The 19,659-nt window shown below is 35.2% G+C and overlaps 1 protein-coding gene across 5 annotated transcripts in view; it reads left to right on the forward strand.

Annotated features, from left to right (window-relative positions):
- The window catches only part of RNF138 (ring finger protein 138), a 46,899-nt gene extending 29,512 nt beyond the window's left edge, over positions 1–17,387 (forward strand). For 2 of the 5 annotated variants that reach the window (XM_023647614.2, XM_023647615.2), the window contains 6 exons: positions 1,091–1,256; positions 2,457–2,572; positions 12,498–12,554; positions 13,604–13,712; positions 15,456–15,563; positions 17,202–17,387. In XM_023647614.2, coding sequence (XP_023503382.1) covers positions 1,091–1,256; positions 2,457–2,572; positions 12,498–12,554; positions 13,604–13,712; positions 15,456–15,563; positions 17,202–17,270 — 625 coding nt within the window. In that variant the 3' untranslated portion in view covers positions 17,271–17,387. Of the gene's footprint in view, positions 1–1,090; positions 1,257–2,456; positions 2,573–3,126; positions 3,278–6,015; positions 6,038–12,497; positions 12,555–13,603; positions 13,713–14,029; positions 14,116–15,455; positions 15,564–17,201 lie in introns of all 5 variants that reach the window. The other 3 variants (XR_011441470.1, XR_002809901.2, XR_002809903.2) reach the window with 3 other exon arrangements.
- The last annotated feature ends 2,272 nt before the right edge of the window (positions 17,388–19,659 follow it).

The raw sequence follows: 19,659 nt of genomic DNA on the forward strand, positions 1-19,659 counted from the left end.
ATGTTGGTTATGGATGTTGAGAGCTGGAAGCGTTCTTAAATATTTCTCAAACTATCTTCCGTTGCACACTGGTGGGAAATATTTCCTGATCATATAAGTTTGGGCAACTTTTCCTCAGCAGAGAAATTTTATTAACTTTATTTATTCTAGAATTTTCCGAATCAGTTTGTGCACTGTCCTGTAGTAGACCTATTTACATCTTTTGGAACAATATCTTGAGGTACATTGGTTTGAGACAAAAAGCTAAGGTGGTGCATTATCTCATTTTATAAGGGGAGGAAATGGAGATCCAGTATGGTTAAGTGTGTTGCCTAAGATCACATAGCTTCTCAATGACACAGGATAAGATCCAGTCTTTCCTTTGTACCATACTTTCTCTAATAATGTTATATAATGTTAATATTTATTTTTCATATATTGAAAAGTTGTAAAGTATACTTGAGTGTAGTTTCTTTTATATTCTCATCTAGTCCAGTTATTAGTCTTTTTTTGGTGGGGGGGGGAAGATTAGCCCTGAGCTAACATCCATGCCCATCTTCCTCTACTTTATATGTGGGACACCTACCACAGCATGGCTTGCCATGCGGTGCCATGTCCGCACCTGGGATCTGAACTGGCGAACCCCGGGCCGCCGAGAAGTGGAACATGTGAACTTAACCACTGTACCACCCGGCCGGCCCCCAGTTATTAGTCTTTTTTTTTTTTCCTTTTTTTTCTGCTTTATTTCCCAAACTCCCCCCGGTACATGGTTGTATATCCTAGTTGCAGGTCCTTCTAGTTGTGGGATGTGGGACGCCGCCTCAGTGTGGCCTGACGAACGGTGCCATGTCTGCGCCCAGGATCCGAACCCTGGGCTGCCACAGCAGAGCGCACGAACTTAACCACTTGGCCACGAAGCCGGCCCCCCAGTTATTAGTCTTATGCTCTGAAAAATACATATGCAGTTTTCAAAATTCTGAGGTTTATATACGTATGAATAGCCTAACTCATTTAGCATGAATACATATCAATAACTGCTTGTTTGTGTTAATGATAGAAATGAAAAGAGTACTTTTTTCTCTAGTTAACATGTCACAAATGTTTGGTTTAGTTTCTGTAGAAAATGTTTCCTGACTGCAATGAGAGAAAGCGGAATACATTGTCCCCTCTGTCGTGGAAATGTGACTAGAAGAGAAAGAGCATGTCCTGAACGGGCCTTAGACCTTGAAAATATCATGAGGAAGTTTTCTGGTAGCTGCAGATGCTGTGCAAAACAGGTAGAGTAAATGTGACATAGCTCTTCTTTGAAAGTTCTTTCTACTCTGAAATTCCTGTTTGATTTTTCTTGATGGGTGTTGTTTTGAAGAGAAGGAAGTTACTTAGGTTGGGAATTGGGCAGAAAAGGCCAAAAAAACTGTGGCTATAGATCTTACTGTATTATAAATTTATTGAGAACAAAGACTGAAAGATACAATCTCTGAATTTTCCGTAATTTTTACATGGTATTTTTCTCAAAGTAATTGCTCATTGATTGCCTACTTAATGAACTGAATGAGCATACTGGCATTTAACTCATTTAAAGTCCATTCTTGTACAAATTCAGTTCTTAAATAGGTTTTCTGATGGTAACATCATTATTGCAGTTTTGCACGTAGAAATGGGCCAAATGGATTTATGTAGTCAGGGAACTCTCTAGCTGTCCACTTTGTGTTTTTGTGTGTTTATCTAAGAAATCACAAAGTATTTGGCAGAAGACTGCTTAATTTTTAAGGAACAGTTGGGAAAATCAGGTATTGGCAAATAACTGGCATTAATTCTCCAGTATGGATTTTATTCTGTCATTTGGAGAGGTAAAATGGTGAGAGGTGGTTAGACTTTGAGTATATCTCTGTGTTCATGGATTTATTGCAGCCACTTTTTTTCAAACAGCTAATAAAGTTAGTGATCAAAACCAGTTATTTTATGCATTGACACAAGTCGGATCTGCTTTTCCATCTCTTTGAGGGAGGTGTTAACTGACAGGGCAATGAAGTGAAGCTGGAAAATATACCTGAGAGATTCTGGCTCTACTCCTCAGTGAGAAACTGAAAAACATTGCCAGTGTTAACCTAGATCTTAATTTTTTTAAGTGCTTTCTAACTCTGCCAGGGTTGCAGTAGTTAAAGAATAAAGAAATGTCCAATACCATGAGGCAACCTCTTAGTACTTTTAATTTTATTTTTTGTTGATTAGTAGTAGTATCGTTTCAAGTGTAAAATTATTTTTTTCTACAGTGAGTTTATATTTGCATCTAGTGGATAGAAACTTTTTATTTTCAGCTCCTACTTAAGAATTAAATCATTTACTTAAGAACCTCTTGTTTAAATGGAATATTTAGTTATCTATTTTATTGTTTTTCCCTCTTGTTGACCATATCTCAATCTTAAAGAGTTCTGTTTTATATTGAGTCACGTTACATTTTAATCAATAATTTACAGATTAAATTCTATCGCATGAGACATCATTACAAATCCTGTAAGAAGTATCAAGATGAATATGGTGTTTCCTCTATCATTCCAAACTTTCAGATCTCTCAAGATTCAGTAGGGAACAGGTAAGCAATATTTATTCCTAAAAAGAGAATTTTTGTGGTTGAATTGGAAATTGTTTTGCAAACTATATAAGGTGTTTTTTGTTTTGTGTGTGTGTGTGTGTGTGTGTGTTTTACAGTAAATCGCTAAGTATCAAAACTAGATCGTTTGTCTTCAAAAGTTAGTTTGACTCATGTAAGATTGTGTCTGGGAGATTAACTTCATGATATACTTAAGCTCATGTTATTTAAAAATCATTCTAAGATAATCTACATTTCTTTGAATAAAAAATAGACGAGAGTTGAAGACTTTTCTTTTGCAATTGAAATTATTTAAAAACTAAAGAAAATCCCTTTCAGTATTGTATTCACAAACTGAAATTGCTTTTATTTTTAAGAAATAGAGCCGTTTGAAATTTTTATTCTGATAATGTCACATAAAAGTGAGGCTTGTTATTATTATATTCTTGGTTCTACTTTAGTCTCAGTTTTTTTTAAAACTAGATTTTGGCTTGATTTGTATTTTGTTGTCACAGATTACGTATGTTAAACATTTTTATGAATTGTTTTTTATGCAGAAGAATGGCCAACATGCACATGTGTGATTTAAAAAGTAGTGATAAAGCAAATACCCAGTTACCCACTAACCAGGTCAAAAAATGGGACATTTTTCAGGACCTCAGAATCTCCTTGTCAGCCCACGCCCATTTGAACCCCATACTCCCAGAGGTAACCAGTATCCTCTTTTTTGGGTTGTTCATTCTCTTACTTTTCTTTATAATATAACCACCCATGCGTGTATCCCTAAACAATGAAGTGTTTAATTTTTTAAAACTCTATAGCAAGCACACACATAGTTGTGTAAGGAAAGGCAATACTGGCAGTATATAAAAAGGTTCCCATGAGACAATACATTAAGCAGCATCTCTAAGATTTTATTTTAGTAGCATTTCATTTCACATGTTGCTAGTTTTCATTGATTTAACTCATCTTAAGTACTCATACTACAGTCAGGCTTCTCTACTCCTAAGTTGAAACTGTTCTAGTAAGGTCTTTAGTAATTCTCTGTCTAGTCTGCCAAATTCTTTTAGGTTCTCATTTTACTTGACTTAATGTCATTGGATGAAATAAGTCACTCCTATTTTGTGATTTTAAAAATCCTCTTAAGTTTCTTCATCTCTTATGCTTTATTGTTGTACTTCTGCTTTATTGAAAGTACTCAAGTTGTTATAAACTGAATAGATTATTCTTAAGTGCGGGGATGGTGTTTGTCTTGTTTGACATTGTCTCTCCAGCTCTTAGCAAAATGCGTGGTATAGGTGATTTGTGCAATCATTGCTTGTTAAGTGAGGGAATTTTCTTCGCAAGAGACATGCCTTCTTCCCTCTTACTCCTCAAATCCAGTTGGTCATAGTTATCATTGATTCCTTTTTTGTTTGTTTTTGAGGAAGATTAGCCCTGAGCTAACATCTGCCACCAGTCTTCCTCTTTTTGCTGAGGAAGACTGGCCCTGAACTAGCATCCGTGCCCATCTTCGTCTACTTTATACGTGGAACGCCTCCACAGCATGGTTTGACAAATGCTGCCTAAGTCCACACCTGGGATCCCAACTGGCAAACCGCGGGCCACCGACATGGAACATGCAAAGTTAACCACTGTGCCACTGGGCTGACCCCCCATTGATTCCTAATAGCAGTATTCCTCATCTGTGCTTTTGTTCATCCCTGTTGTCGCTTCCCTATCTGAAGCCCTTGTCATCTCTCACTTGAACTATTGCAGTAGTCTTTTAGTTGGTGGTCCTCCTCTAATCTGTCCTATATACTCTTGCCAAAGTGATATTTTAGAAGTGCAGTTCTGATCTCCTTCTTCCTGTCCTTGTACCTTCCTCCCTATACCTTTTCAGTGACTGAGCATGGCCCCATAGTAGTGTTTCTCATCCTGGGTTCCATGAGTCTGTAAGGGTTCTGTGAACTACCTAAACTGCCAAATTTTTTGTGTATGTGCATTCTTCTGGAGGGAGAAGGTCAAAGATTCTCAAGGGGTTCCATGATCTAAAATCCAACAATTAGCTTATAAGACAAAGTATTTTATTCTAAAGTCCTTTCTGAACTGGCACTTGCCTTTCCTTTTAGCTTTTCTCTTTCTTTGCTACTCATTGTTGCATCATATGCCTTTGCCTAGTTGAACTATTTATACCATATACTTGCCATCCTCGAGAAGCAATAAAATTCAGTCGTTAAAAACGAAGGCTAGGAGCCAAACTGCCCGGGTCCCAGGCTCTGTCACATACTAACTGTATGACTTTGGCAAGAAGCTATATCTCAGTTTTCTTATCTGTTTAAAGTAAAGGGATGGTGGTGATACTATTAATATCTCATTGGGTTGGGAGTCAATAAATAGCTCAATACAGGTGAAGCACATTGAATAGTACCTTGCTTAGTAAATGTTAGTTTTTAATTATCATCATCATGGTCATCAGTCACCCCCTCACCTCCAAGCTTTGACCAGTAGTACTCCCTTCCCCCACAACCCCAACCCACACTTTACCCTCTAGTGGGCTTTTTCTTCTCTTTGAAGATTTAGACCAAGTCTTATCTACTCTATGAAATCTTTCCTAACCTCTAGAATTTCTTCCTCTGGTAGAACTGTTTCTTTGTGTTCTGGCTAGACCCTGTAACACTTTATAATATTTATTTGTTTACTTATCTTTCTTTATCTAGAATGGGCTACTTAGTCTTACTCATTTTTATATCCTAAGCAAAATTCTAATTACAACATAAAAATTGAGTTTGTGTATGAATTTTAATAAGAAAATTGGTGAAAGAAGGGTTTTTTGTTTTTTTAATTAAAAAATGGTACAAAAGGGCCAGCCAGCCCTGGTGGTCTGGTGGTTAAGTTGGGTTGCACCCTGCTTTGGTGGCCTGGATTTTGTTCCCAGGTGTGAACCTACACCACTCGTCAGTGGCCGTGCTGTGGTGCATCTCACATACAAAAAAAGAGGAAGATTGGCAACAGCTGTTAGCTTAGGGCGAATCTTCTTCAGCAAAAAAAGTAAAAATAAAAAAAATGGTAGGAAACACAGGTATGAAGCTAGAGTATAGTCAGGGTCTTGGGAGGAAACAGATAGTTATGCTCAAATTAGGTAGTCTGAGGAGAATTTAGTAAAGGGAATATTTTCAAAGAATAGGGTATTGGGTACACTATGTGAGCAGGGTATAGGAAATCACAAGGGATAGATAGGTACTCTGGGTCTGCTGAGAGCAGGGGAGGGGAGGAAATACATACCAGAACTTGGAGAAAGAAAGTTCTTTCTTGCAAGTTCTCCTTTCCAGTGGAGGGGCAATTGGAGAGGGATGCAGCCAGTCTAGGCGGTTTTGCTGGGAAGGAGTCTGGGAAATAAGTATGCTAACTTTCCTCTTATTTCTCCCTCCAAATCTCCTGCTGGGCTGAACCCAACTGGGAAGCAGAGAAGGGAATCTTTTGATGCAGGTTAGTCTCTCAGTACACAGAGTATGGTGAAAAATGGAGGACAGATCTGGAGGGGCAAAAGAAACTCAGCACATAAGTATTTCAGTTAGTAGCCAAATATATTGTAATATTCTATACACTGTTTCACAGCTTCCAACTAGTGAGTGCGAAGAAGAAAACATCGTTATGTTATTAACAGTGTCTATGATATTATACACAAAATAGTTCTTAATGAGAAACACAGCTGTTCCTGATACTAAAAGAAATGATACTGAAGTGATTTTGCCTATTGGTCCTCAGAAGAAGAAACCATGCAGTAAACATCCTCTTTCCTGTGGTAAATACAGAACAAGTTACATAGGGCTGTACTTTAAAGACCTTCAGTGTAGGCTATTATCATGCCTTATTGCCGTTTATGAAAGCTTGTCTTCCAGGGGCTTTTCTCTGACATTCTAGCTTAGTCTAGTGCATGGTAGAATAGACAGGATCTGCACATTCAGACAGTTCTCCATGAAGGTTATTTCTAGCAGCTAAGCTTTTAATAGACATTTCAGTTTGGAGAATTTAAGGTTCTACCCTATGTCTAGTAACTGGAAAACAGATATATTTAATATTGCTGATTAAGAGCAGGTCCATATAGTTAATAGTTAGCTGAGCAGGGTTTGGTGGCATCTTATGAAAATTCATTACTTTAATAAAGACGTGTCTGTAGCAAAGTCAAGGGACTACCTAAGAGTAGAGCCTGTGTTTTCTGAGAAGACAATTCAAGTATTCCCTCATAAGTATAAATGGGTGATTTAAACTCTGAACTCTGTGGCTGTGGAAATTCTTAAAGTGGTATTTGCATGTACCTATCTCACTAGTAAAAAAAATTTCAAAATAAACCCATAAATTATTTTATTAATTCAGCATACCTTTATTGTACCTTCTGAACTGCTGGACTCACACTCTAATGTTGAATATAGAGGGAATTGAATATAGAGGGATGGGTAAAACAGATAAAATCTCTTTTTCCCATATATGTAAGTGGTATAACTTCCCGTTGAGTCATCCATAATAAACTAGCACTAGTTTCAGTCAGATCTTTCAGGGTAGAACTATTTACCATAAACTAATACGTGTTGGAGGGTGTTTAACAAAATGATTGCATTAGACTACTGTGGGTAGTTTCTCAATAATTATATAGCAGTGCTAGTTGTTTTACTAAGGCCATTTCTAGTTTATAACAATAAAATTCTACTTTTAACATATTAGACTATATCTTTGTTTTCTTTAGCCAGTAGAGGTGAGGAGGAGAGAGGGGAGGATGCTTGTAATCATTAAGATGCCAGAACACATTTCATGGAGATTCCTCAAAAAATTTAAAATAGAACTACCATACGATCCAGCCATTCCACTGCTGGGTGTCTATCCAAAGAGCTTGAAGTCAGCAATTCCAAAAGTCCTATGCACCTCAGTGTTCATTGCAGCATGATTTACAATAGCCAAGACATGGAAGCAACCTAAGTGCCCAGCAACAGACGAATGGATAAAGAAGATGTGGTACATATATACAATGGAATACTACTCAGCTGCAAAACAGAAGAAAATCATTCCATTTGCAATAACATGGATGGACCTTGAGGGAATTACATTAAGTGAAATAAGCCAGCTAGAGAAGGATAATCTGTATATGACTCCACTCATATGAGGAATTTAAAAATGTGGACTAAGAGAACAGATTGGTGGCTACCAGGGGAGAGGTGGGGTGGGGTGTGGGCAAAAAGGGTGAAGTGGTGCACCTACAACACGAATGACAAACATTAATGTACAACTGAAATTTCACAAGATTGTAACCTATCATTAACTCAAAAAAAAATGTGGAAGAAAAAAAAGAAGATGCCAGAACACATTTCTATTTTATCTTCCTTGGGAATTATTTGGTCTATTTGCAGGCTTTTCCTACTAATCTTGACATTTAGTAAATGTTAAGAACTGGATATCAGCAGACTCAGGCAGTTTAGTCCAGATACAGCTCTTCACAAAGACTGATGGGATGAAAGTTGCAGGCAGTCCTATATTGTTCCTACCACATTTCTCTCCAAGGTCTTGGACGCTTTAAGTGGCTAAATAACTATTTATTAAAGAGTCTGGTACAAATATTAGATAAAATGTCCTTTTCCTTATTTATAGATATTCTGTATATTCTGGATAATGTTCCTTTATTACATGCATTCCAAATATATATGTATCTTTTACTCAAAATTAAACAAATTTTTGTTGCTGTTTTGTAAAAAACGTAAACATAGAACTTGAGAATTTTCTTCATATTTTAAAAAGACTGAAAATGAGAGCCAGCCCTGATGGCCTAGAACTTAAAAGTTTGGCACGCTTTGCTTTGGCGGCCTGGGTTCAGTTCCCAGGCACAGAACCACACTACTCATCTCTCAGTAGCCATCTGTGGCAGCGACTCACATAGAAGAACCAGAAGAACTTAAAACTATACACAACTATGTACTGCACCTTTGGGTGGGAGGGGAGGGAAGAAAAAAGGAGGAAGATTGGCAACAGATGTTAACTTAGGGCAAATCTTCCCCTGCAATAAAAAGAAAGGAAAAAGGGAAGGAAAAAGAAGGCTGAAAGTAAGATACTCTAGTATTTTGAAAACTTTGCTTTAGGGACCATCACAATTTAATTTAGCATAAAATGGCATAGTCATACATAGTTCCCCCCCTCCTTTTTTTTTATTGTGGTAGGGATACTGAACATGAGATATCTATTCTCTTAACAGATTTTTAAGTGTACAATGTAGTATTGTTATCTATAGGTACAATGTTGTACAGCACCTGTCTAGAACTTGCGTAACTGAAATTTTATACATGTTGATTAGCAACTCCACATTTTCCCCTCCCCCGGCCCCTGGCGACCATCATTCTCTTCTTTACTTCTGTGACTTTGGCTATTTTTAGATACCTCATGTAAGTGGAGTCGTGCAGTATTAGTCTTGTGACTGGCTTATTTAACTTAGCATAATGTCCTCAAAGTTCATTCATGTTGTCACATGTGCAGGATTTCCTTTTCTTTCCTTTTTTTTCCTTTTAAAGATTTTATTTTTCCTTTTTCTCCCCAAAGCCCCCCGGTACATAGTTGTGTATTTTTAGTTGTGGGTCCTTCCAGTTGTGGCATGTGGGATGCCACCTCAGCATGGCTTGATGAGTGGTGCCATGTCCTTGCCCAGGATTCGAACCAGCGAAACCCTCAGCTGCTGAAGTGGAGTGCGAAAACCATTTGGCCACCGGGCTGGCCCCTCCTTTTCTTTTCTTTTTTTCTTTTTCTTTTTTTTTTTTTTTTGAGGAAGATTAACCCTGAGCTAACTGTTGCCAATCCTCCTCTTTTTGCTGAGGAAGGCTGGCCCTGAGCTAACATCTGTGCCCATCTTCCTCTACTCTGTATATGGGATGCCTACCACAGCATGGCTTGACAAGCAGTGCCATGTCCGCACCCAGGATCTGAACTGGCGAACTCCAGGCCCCTGATGTGGAATGTGCGCACTTAACCGCTGCGCCACCGGGCCGGCCCCCCTCCTTCTCTTTAAAGGCTGAATAATATTCTGTTGTATGTATATACCAAATTTTCTTTATCCTTTTATATCTTTGTTTCTTTTTCCGTTCACAAGATTGTCTCCATATCTTGGCTATTTTGAATAGCACTGCAGTGAACATGGGAGTGCTAATATTTCGTCAAGATCCTGATTTCAGTTGTTTTGGATAAATACCCAGAAGTGGGATTGCTGGATCATATGGTAGTTCTATTTTTAATTTCTCAAGAAACCTCCCTGCTGTTTTCTATACTGGCTACACCATTGTGCATCCTCACCAACAGTGTACAAGGGTTCCAATTTCTCCACATCCTCACCAACCTTGTCTTTTGTTCTTTTGATAATAGCTATCATAACAGGTGTGAGGTGATTCTCATTGTGATTTTGATTTGCATTTTCCTGATGATTAATGATGTTGAGCATCTTTTCATATACCTGTTGACCATTTGTATGTTGTTTCTGGAGAAATGTCTATTCAGGTTTTTAGCCCATTTTTTAATTGGGTTATTTTTATTTCTTTGCTATTGAGTTGAAGGCGTCCATTATATATTCTTTTGGAATTCTTAACCCTTTTATCAGATACATGGTTTGCAAATATTTTCTCCCATTCCATATGTTGCCTTTTCACTCTTTGATTGTTTCCTTTGTTGTGAAGAAGTTTTTAGTTTAATATAGTCCCACTTGTCTGTGTTTGCCTTCATTACCTGATCTGCAGATATTGTGAATGATCAGAGGTTTTTTGTTTTTGTTTTCATTATGGAGGTTGAATTTTATTGAATGGTTTTCTGCATCAGATGAAATGATCAGATATTTCTTTTCTTTTAATTGGTAATATAGTATCAGTAATGGATTTTCTATTGTTGAACACATTCATGCATTTCTTGAGTAAATGAGTAGGCTACTGGTAGCCCAGGCACAATAGAGGATGATTAGGAAGAACAAACATGATAATAATACTAATAATGGAAAACAGAGAATTGTAATGGGAGATGGAAGGGAGAAAGCATTTTAAAAGGGCATTAACTTTGATATTAAAATATTTTAAATCAGAAGTTTTGGAATTGCATACCCTGTCAGTGAAAAACATTGTGCACTCCCAGTATGTGTATGTTTATTTAAAAACTACTCATGTATTTTACAGTACTGATACTTTATGTACCTTATAAAATCTGCAAAGTTTAAGGGAAATAAAGATGAAATAGTTACTTTAAAATAAGTTTTGCTTTATTTAATGGTATAAAATATTTTTATTCTTAAATTTTTATTAATATTTTTGCTGAAAATAATATTGTTGAATATGCTTTGCAAAATTCTTTAAAATCTTAGTTTAACACTATGATACAGTAATTCAAATATTTGGATCTAAGTTCACTTTACTTTGATACTTGATTTTGGTGACTGTCATGGCTGAAAAAGATACCTAGTACACAAAAATGTAGATTTAAGTGAAGGAAGTATGTCATAGGTTGAAATTACTAAGCTTTTCAGTGCCATTCACTAAATATTGAAAGGGCTTTTGTTGAAATTTTTGTCTTCCCTAATGATGTTATAGTTGTTCTTAACAAACCATTCAGAAGTTGTTATAATATTTTTAAAGAGCATGTTCAAAACCCAATTATTATTTTTATTTGCAAGATTTTAAAACTTATTAGAAAAATCTGTTACAAGTATAAGTGTATAGGTATGGGAGTTTTGGTAGCAAAATCCTAACATCCCTTTAATAATTGCCCTCTCCATAGTTTCAGTTTATTTTAAAAAGCAGTTTTTAGTCTCCACTTTGTTAAAATGCTACCTTTATCTGAAGAGATAAATTAATATCTGCTAGAAAGGTGAAAAATAATGGCTTAATAGTCTCCTATCTGGCTGTGGAAACCGGAAAGCTTGATTGCTTGCTGAGTGTAGAATATGTTTGGAGAGATGACACTGTTATCTTCACAGAAGGGAACTGTCCTTGGAAGGATGTCTTTACACCAAATACACCTTGTTGTATATAATTTTATTGTGAAGAACAAACAGAAGAAAGAAAATTCAAAAAGAAAAGAACATCTGTTTAGTAGATGATATAGTAGACTGCTTGTCTTTTTGTGAAAAAAATGAATAACCAGATTTCTAAGTTTAACAACTCTTTTAGCTCGGGTATTGAGATATAAGAGCAAACCACTGTGTGGTACAATTTTTTTGTCCACTACCTGTTGCATTTCTATTTTAATCTTTTTTGCTATTTAAAGGCCTTGTTTTTATAAAATTGACCACAGCTGATGAAACTTTGTAATGCATAAGTGACAGTCCCCATACGGAATGCCCACTCTTCCCTCAGGATTCTTCTGATACCACGTATGACATATGACTCTGGCATGGGGTCTGAGTGAGGATGTCACATTGTCCTATATATTAAATGTTGGAAACCCTAGTTCCTTTTTGGAAATTGTGAACATAATAAACATCCAAATATTTTTGTAAACCTGCTCCACTTTGGAGGCCACAACCTTAAACCATATCCTAGTTACAAGTCAAAAAGTTGACTCATTCTTGATTCTAGCCCGGCATTCAAAAACTTAGCAGTCTCGGTAGAGGAGTCTCTTAATTTGAAAGTTGAAAGGACCTGGGGAAATATTATCATGCTATGGATTTAAGATAATTCTGAAAAATTCTGTATTCTCTATACTTTTGTAAGTGTGCATAAATTAATTTTAAAGGATGTGAATAAGGACCTAATAAGCAGTCTTCTTATCAGAATTTATTTGAAAAGTAATTAATCCCATAGTTATTTCATAGTTCAGAACTATTTGAAATTGAAACTTTTAAAATAAGTTCAGATTAGTTTTCTTCATTACCACTTCAAGTTAATGAATCTGTAATGTGCTTTATTACTTGAGATACTAACTTCCCACCATCCTTCTTAAGTAATAGGAGTGAAACATCCACATCTGATAACACAGAAACTTATCAAGAGAGTGCAAGGTAAGCTTTTGAAAATTCTGCTACCTTAGTAGATAATGTCTATCACTTTATAATAACAGATTTTTTAATTAAATTTTTTATTCAGTCAATCATCAGATATAACGCTAGAAAAATGATGCAGTTGCTGCCTTTTACAGATCACATTAAATTAGAAGAGTTTAGCTCTCCTCTTTCACTGTGGTCAGGATAGAGTTGTCAATATTGAACTCTCCCTTGCTGAAATTCGGAGGTATTGAATATCCAGTGATGTGTGATCCTCACAATGTTTTGAAATGTTGATCATTCTGATGATCAGTGCTTTTGTTTTTTACTTTTCCTGTGAATTTTGTATGTTAGAGTCTTAGGGACTGGGTTAGATTAAAGATATGAAGATATGGGGCCAGCCCTGTGACCAAGTGGTTAAGTTCGCGTGCTCTGCTTTGGCGGCACAGGGTTTCACCAGTTCGAATCCTGAGCACGGAGGTGGCACCGCTCATCAAGCCATGCTGAGGTGGCGTCCCACATGCCACAACTAGAAGGACCCACGGCTAAAAATACACAACTATTGTATGGGGGCTTTGGGAAGAAAGAGGAAAAAAATAAAATCTTTAAAAAAAAGAAAGATACAAAGATATGATATTGATGGAAGTCTTTTTAAAGTTTTAAGTTCCTAGGGATAGGGTGTCCAAACTGGGACATCTTGGGATATTTAAAATTTTCAAGGGACATACAGTGACATCTTTTGGCCTCACACAAACAACTAAATTGTTTAAACCTATAAATGGAACAGCCAGGTTTGTTTTTGTTTAGACCTAGAGACACCGTGAAAAAATCTACTGAGACACTATGGGTACTGTAAACTGAGATTGGGGGTATCTACTGAAGATTATTTATTGATGTAGATCATTCATTGAAAAGATAGATTTTTCAAAATGAGGGACTCTTTGAATAGACGAATAATTATAACTTTTTGAAAAAGAAACTTAGAGTAATTGGTTAAAAAATAGGAAAACTTCATTTTTATGTTATGATTTCAAATTAAGTATATTTCATTTAAAATTGTTTTATAGTTCTGGGCATCCCACCTTTAAGTGTCCCTTGTGTCAAGAATCAAATTTTACCAGACAACGTTTACTGGATCACTGTAACAGTAATCACTTATTTCAGATAGTTCCTGTGGTAAGTACTTATGTTTAATACAGTCTTCTGATTAAAGAATGCTATTTCATTTATTTCTCTCGATGTGTACAACAAGGGAAGGTAGTTGATTTAAATTTGGAATGGGGATTATCAATAAGGTAGGTTTTTGTCAACAAAAGACTGGTAACTGAAGCAAAATGAGCTATTTAAAATTCCAGTAACTCACGTATAAAAAGGGAGATGCTCATTGTGAAGGTGGTGTAGGAGAATAGCCTGGAGAAGAGTGAAGTAATGAAATGTGAACTGGGGACTCATCACCAGGGAGTGCAGAACCTAACTCTGTCGGGGTCTCTCAGTTTCCTGATCTAGAGGATGCAGACAACTGGATCAGGTCCGGTGGATCTGCCGCAGGTGAAAACACCTATAAGAAAGAATAAAGATAGTAGGTATTTTTTTTTTAATTGTATCTTTGAGAATCTAGTATATGAATGCATAAAATAAGGAAAGAAAAGAGTCATACTTTCTTTTTGATGCATACATGTCTTTTTGATGCCATTTTGAGGGTGTGTAAGAAAAGGGGGAGATCTTTTTTGATGAAGGAGAGAGTGCGGAGTGCAGGATTCCAACATTGTGTTAATTAATGGTCCTACAACTCCTCATTTGGAGCATGAGTTTCATAGGTAAGTGATTTTAGCTGTGATAGAACAAAAGAAACTGGCTGAAAGAGATACTTCCCCTTCAGCTGTACATTTTGATATATAAATATTTTCTTTAGAAATAAGAATAGAAGAAAAGGGCCAGCCCCGTGGCCAAGTAGGTTAAGTTCCCGCACTCCGCTTCAGCGGCCCAGGGTTTCACCACTTTGGATCCTAGGTGTAGACGTGGCACCGCTCATTAGCCCATGCTCAGGCGGCGTCCTAGATGCCACAACTAGAAGGACCCACAACTAAAATATACAACTATGTGCTGGGGGGATTTGGGGAGGAAAAAGCAGGAAAAAAAATTGTTATAAATAAAGTAAAGATTGCAGATATTTCTAAGCAGTTTTAGTGGATATGTTGGAAAAAATTGTGAAAGAATATGCCTCAGTCATTATTGAGGATGCCTTAAACTCACATAGTGCTAAGGGTGACATGCCACCTACTTTGTTCATTAGGAGAGGGTCAGTTACTAGTAAATAAACACTGCCAAAGACATCTCTAGGAAAAATCTCATATTTAAGAGATTTCATTTGTTTTATATTATGTTGGCAAGTTTTTGTTTCTGCATTATAGTCAATATAGCACAAATTTTGGCTAGAGTCCAATTACTAGAGTTCCTTATTTCAGTATATCATCCATTCACTTTTTAAGATGTACCTCATTTAAAACCTTTAAGGATACAATTTGAAGTTTACTTTCATTTTACTTATAAATGAAATTAAGCTAATAATTATATGACAGTTATTGTGTGGCTCAAATGAGATTACATACTGATGAATGATAACTAGCATTACAATTGGTATTATTGAAGGCTGGATGTGGTGTTTCTTTTGAAACAGTTGTATAATTGGAGATTAATAGAATGTATAAGATCTCTCTTTTTATCGTGTTATGTTAGATTAGCATATTTGACCTAAGGTAATTTGGTCGGGGAATGACCTAGTCATGGAATTTGGTCCTTAGAAATGCTTTTCATGTTGATGTTTTTGGTAATGAAAGCTATGTTATTTTAATACCTTCAATAATTATAACGTTTGGTTATTTTCATTACTTTTTATTTAAAACATTCTGTTTCTTGTAGACGTGTCCTATTTGTGTGTCTCTTCCTTGGGGAGATCCTAGCCAGATTACTAGAAATTTCGTTAGTCATCTAAATCAAAGACATCAGTTTGATTATGGAGAATTTGTGGTAAGTGAATTCTTCAAGATTAAGAAAATGATACCATTTAAATATTCAAGTTAAATTAACTTTCTCAATCTAGACTTGAGTTTTGAGGCGAACTCTTATATCATATTGGGTGGTTATAGATTAGTCTATTGTTTCTATAATAATATAGGTGAACTTTGGTTTGTGGAAGTGGTAAAGGTTGAATTTACTGTTTACCTTCTGTACTCGAGAGATTACCTTCTGTACTAGAGAGATAATTAATAGAGAAAGAACAAATTCCCAGATTAACAAAATAATGATTTTGTATGAAAACTGTCTAGGTTTAAGGAAAAATTGTACCTGCTAAAGAAGTAAAATTGGTACAAACAGATGAAGGAGGATGTATTTCTCATGTACTATAAGTTGCTTGTTGTTCCGTTATAATAGATTTCTTTTAAATACATGTGAGACACATTCTTTTAAAAAATGAGGGAGCTTCATTATTAAGTAAAGCCAGGTTGAATGGTAGATTGTGGCCTTGGTTGACTGCTTTAACACAGTGCATGGAGGGAAGTTACACAATGTAAAACTGGATCTGCAAAGCAAAACACGGGTTAATTTCTACCTCCCAAATGTGTCATGATAATTTTTTTTTAAAATTAGATGACTTTTTTATTAGTTGTAAAATTGCATTTTATTCAACTTCAGTAAATTTAAACTTTTTAATTCAAGATTAATCCTGACAAATAATGTCTGATACTTGTCTTCCAGTTTAGGTAAGCACAGACTTGTGTGATTCTGACAACAGCAGAAACAGAATTTACATTTTTCTCTGCCCTTCACTGTTGAAATTATATCATTCTTGATAAATGATTTTTTATTTTGTGGAATTTGCATTTTTTTTAGTCAACCTGTTCGATTCAAGTGTATGTAAAATTCAGATATACTCATAATTTTAGCATTTTTATGAAGTAATTGTAGATTATTCTTAAAATCTCATTGTAAGAAAGGTTACTGTGTCTGGGGAACTGTGTATTTGGATAAATAAAAATATATTTTGTGGTCTACTTTTGATGTAATTGTCAGATTGTTTTGCCTTGCCACAGAAAAATGTAATTTTTAGTTTTTGAGATTATTGTGTTGAAGCCTATTTTAAAGCTAACTTATAGGACATAATTGATAGCAAATAGAATTTTTTAAGTTAAGGAATAGTAGTATAATTAAAATTGAGCTCTAGTTTTTAGCTCTGTGTTATGATCACGAAGCTGTTATTTAAATCTCTTAGTTCAATAAATGCTTATTTTTTGAAAAATGAATTTACCTTCAGACATTTGATGTTCTTTTCTAGAGATGATACAAAATTTATCACTTATGATTGCAGGTTCCCTTAACTGTACTTTTAATTAATGACTTATTGTAAGGCACTGTAACTCTTAAATTTCATTCTCTGCTGATCCTCTCTGTTGTTTATCAATTATTCCTAAATAATTACAGCTGAACTTAATTTTCTACTGAAGTTCAGGTATTTAAATCTTATATTTTAAAAGATAGTATATGTCGTAACAAACATAGACTGTTTCAAGTATGTGTATTGTGTTTCAAGATGTGTAACGTATTGGGCAAATTATTGAGTAGTGGAGTATGTTTTTCCTATTGATATGTTGATGTTATTCCTTTTAGAATCTTCAGCTAGATGAGGAAACCCAATATCAAACTGCTGTTGAAGAATCTTTTCAAGTAAACATCTGAAGGCTGTAGACGTCTCTGCATCTTTGTACCTGCAAGTGCCATCTTTAAGGGGAAAACTACATGAAGTCATCGTTTCAACAACTTGATGTGTATATTAATAAAAAGTAATTCAGTCTATTGTTTAGTTTTTTAATTGAAAAATAAAGGTGGGCCATCTAAAAATTTCATTCTCTTGATAAGTTAAAAAGTGAAAGGACATTATCTTTAAAAGCATTAAAAGAATTATATTTCATTAATGTATTGGTGAAAAGGGAATCCCTGTTGTATTTTATCTTTTTATATTACATATTGAATTTTTCCTTATTTTTTGAAATTTACTTTTGCAATTTGGTGCAGTTCCTCCCGGTGACATTATTGTACACAGATAACGCACAGCAGCAAATTCTGAACGATGTCATTGATAAAAGCCTAGCAAATCTGAGCCAGTTATCAGAACCACAGAATGGAGACTTGAAGTGCTAAATGAAACAATCCAAAGGAGACTTTTAATACAGATTCTAGCTGAAGAATTCAATTATAAGAAAATTGTATTTATATAACATTTAGTATTTTTGAAGACTAGTGAGGTTTCTTTATAATTTTAACTCTTTAAAAAAAGTGAATGCTCGGGGCTGGCCCCGTGGCCGAGTGGTTAAGTTCGCGTGCTCCGCTGCAGGCGGCCCAGTGTTTCATCGGTTCGAATCCTGGGCGCGGACATGGCACTGCTCGTCAGACCACGCTAGGGCAGCGTCCCACGTGCACAACTAGAGGAACCCACAACAAAGAATACACAACTACGTACCGGGGGGCTTTGGGGAGAAAAAGGAAAAAAATAAAATCTTAAAAAAAAAAAAAAAAAAAGTGAATGCTCATTATAAAGATATTTCCTTTTTGCTATTAGAAGGAAATATCGAGAGAAAAATTTATTTCTTTGGTGGGCAGTTGGTAATTTCAAACCTTGTTTGTTTGGCTGACTGATTTATAAGCCTAAATTATACAAAGCTGAATTATAGCTGTTTGGCCCCAGAATTTTGAGTAGCCAGTATTTCTGATTAAGATGAAACTTTTCCTAGAAACTTTCAGTTGGTAATATTATATTCTACATATATATTTAAATGAGAGATTTGGCTTCATTTCAATTTAGAAATTCAAAGCTAAAGATGTATATGGATATATACATACACTTTTGTATGTGTATGTATACATGCACATATGTGTGCACACTGTCAGATTATATACAGAATTTCTGATAACTGATTAAAATTTTGTATATCACCAAATTTTTAGAAAGTAGCAGTTGAATGCTAAGTTGTCTACTTGGCTACTACACCTTAAAAATTGAGTTTACATACACTTGCAATTACCTGTTTATATGGTGCTCATGTGTTATTCTCAAAGATAATGTGTGACTATGGGGTAATGGGATGGCTTCCACCAGCCATTCTGTTTTACTACTTTTTAGTCAAAACTGGATTTGTTCTTGGTATTCATTAATGAGAATCATAACGTAACTTGTACTGGAAGGCCCAAATCACAGGAAAAGATGAAGAGTGGATTAGTTGACATTCCGTACTAATGTACATTGTTTATGCTTTCTTTAAAATAACTAACTAAAAAAACATAAAAGAAAATCTCAGAAGTAGTTTGCTGCTAATATATACGTATATTGTATAAAAAGGTATATTTTGGTTTTGTTAAAACCCTTGTTGACTTTTTTACAGTGAACATTTTTTAACTTGATTTAATAAAAATGTTAATTTTGAAAGTGGAGTTTTGTAAAAACCTTTTTCAGTCAAACAGTCATGACTATTTATAGGTAGTAATAACAATCACCAAAAAAGCCATACATCTTAATGAACATATGCCTTTGTTCTGTCAACATTTTCTCTGCAGTTACATGAGTGTAATTGTAAGAATAGCTGTTAACAAACTCTTTAAAAAGAGACTTGACCATAGGTTTTTCCAGTTTAAAGCAATAACTTTAGTACTCTCTTTCAAAGTTTAATACTTCCAGTATGTCAAGTTAAACCGTTCTGAGATTTGAGAACTTCTTTAAAAGAACATTGTAGTAGAGATCATCTTGATGAAATTGTGTTTTGAAGTTTTGTGGATTAGTTAAATATCATTAATAATATTGTGTATTTCATATAAACTTTTTCATAAGGAAAATATTGACTTTGCTGTTATCTGGGAACTCCTCAGTTTGGAGTTGTTTGTTTAAAATCTCTCCTCTTGTCAGTGGATTAGGAATAGGGATAGGCTTTACAACTTAACACTTTTAAATTCATGAAAAAGTTCTTATTTTTAGTATGCTTATAACTGAGGTCAAGGGAGGGGAACTGTGTTGATACTCCAATACCTAAATTTCACAATACCACTTATAGGAAAGCTATTTCCATTAACAAATGAA

Source organism: Equus caballus, chromosome 8, assembly GCF_041296265.1.
Source record: "Equus caballus isolate H_3958 breed thoroughbred chromosome 8, TB-T2T, whole genome shotgun sequence".
Lineage (NCBI taxonomy): Eukaryota > Metazoa > Chordata > Mammalia > Perissodactyla > Equidae > Equus > Equus caballus.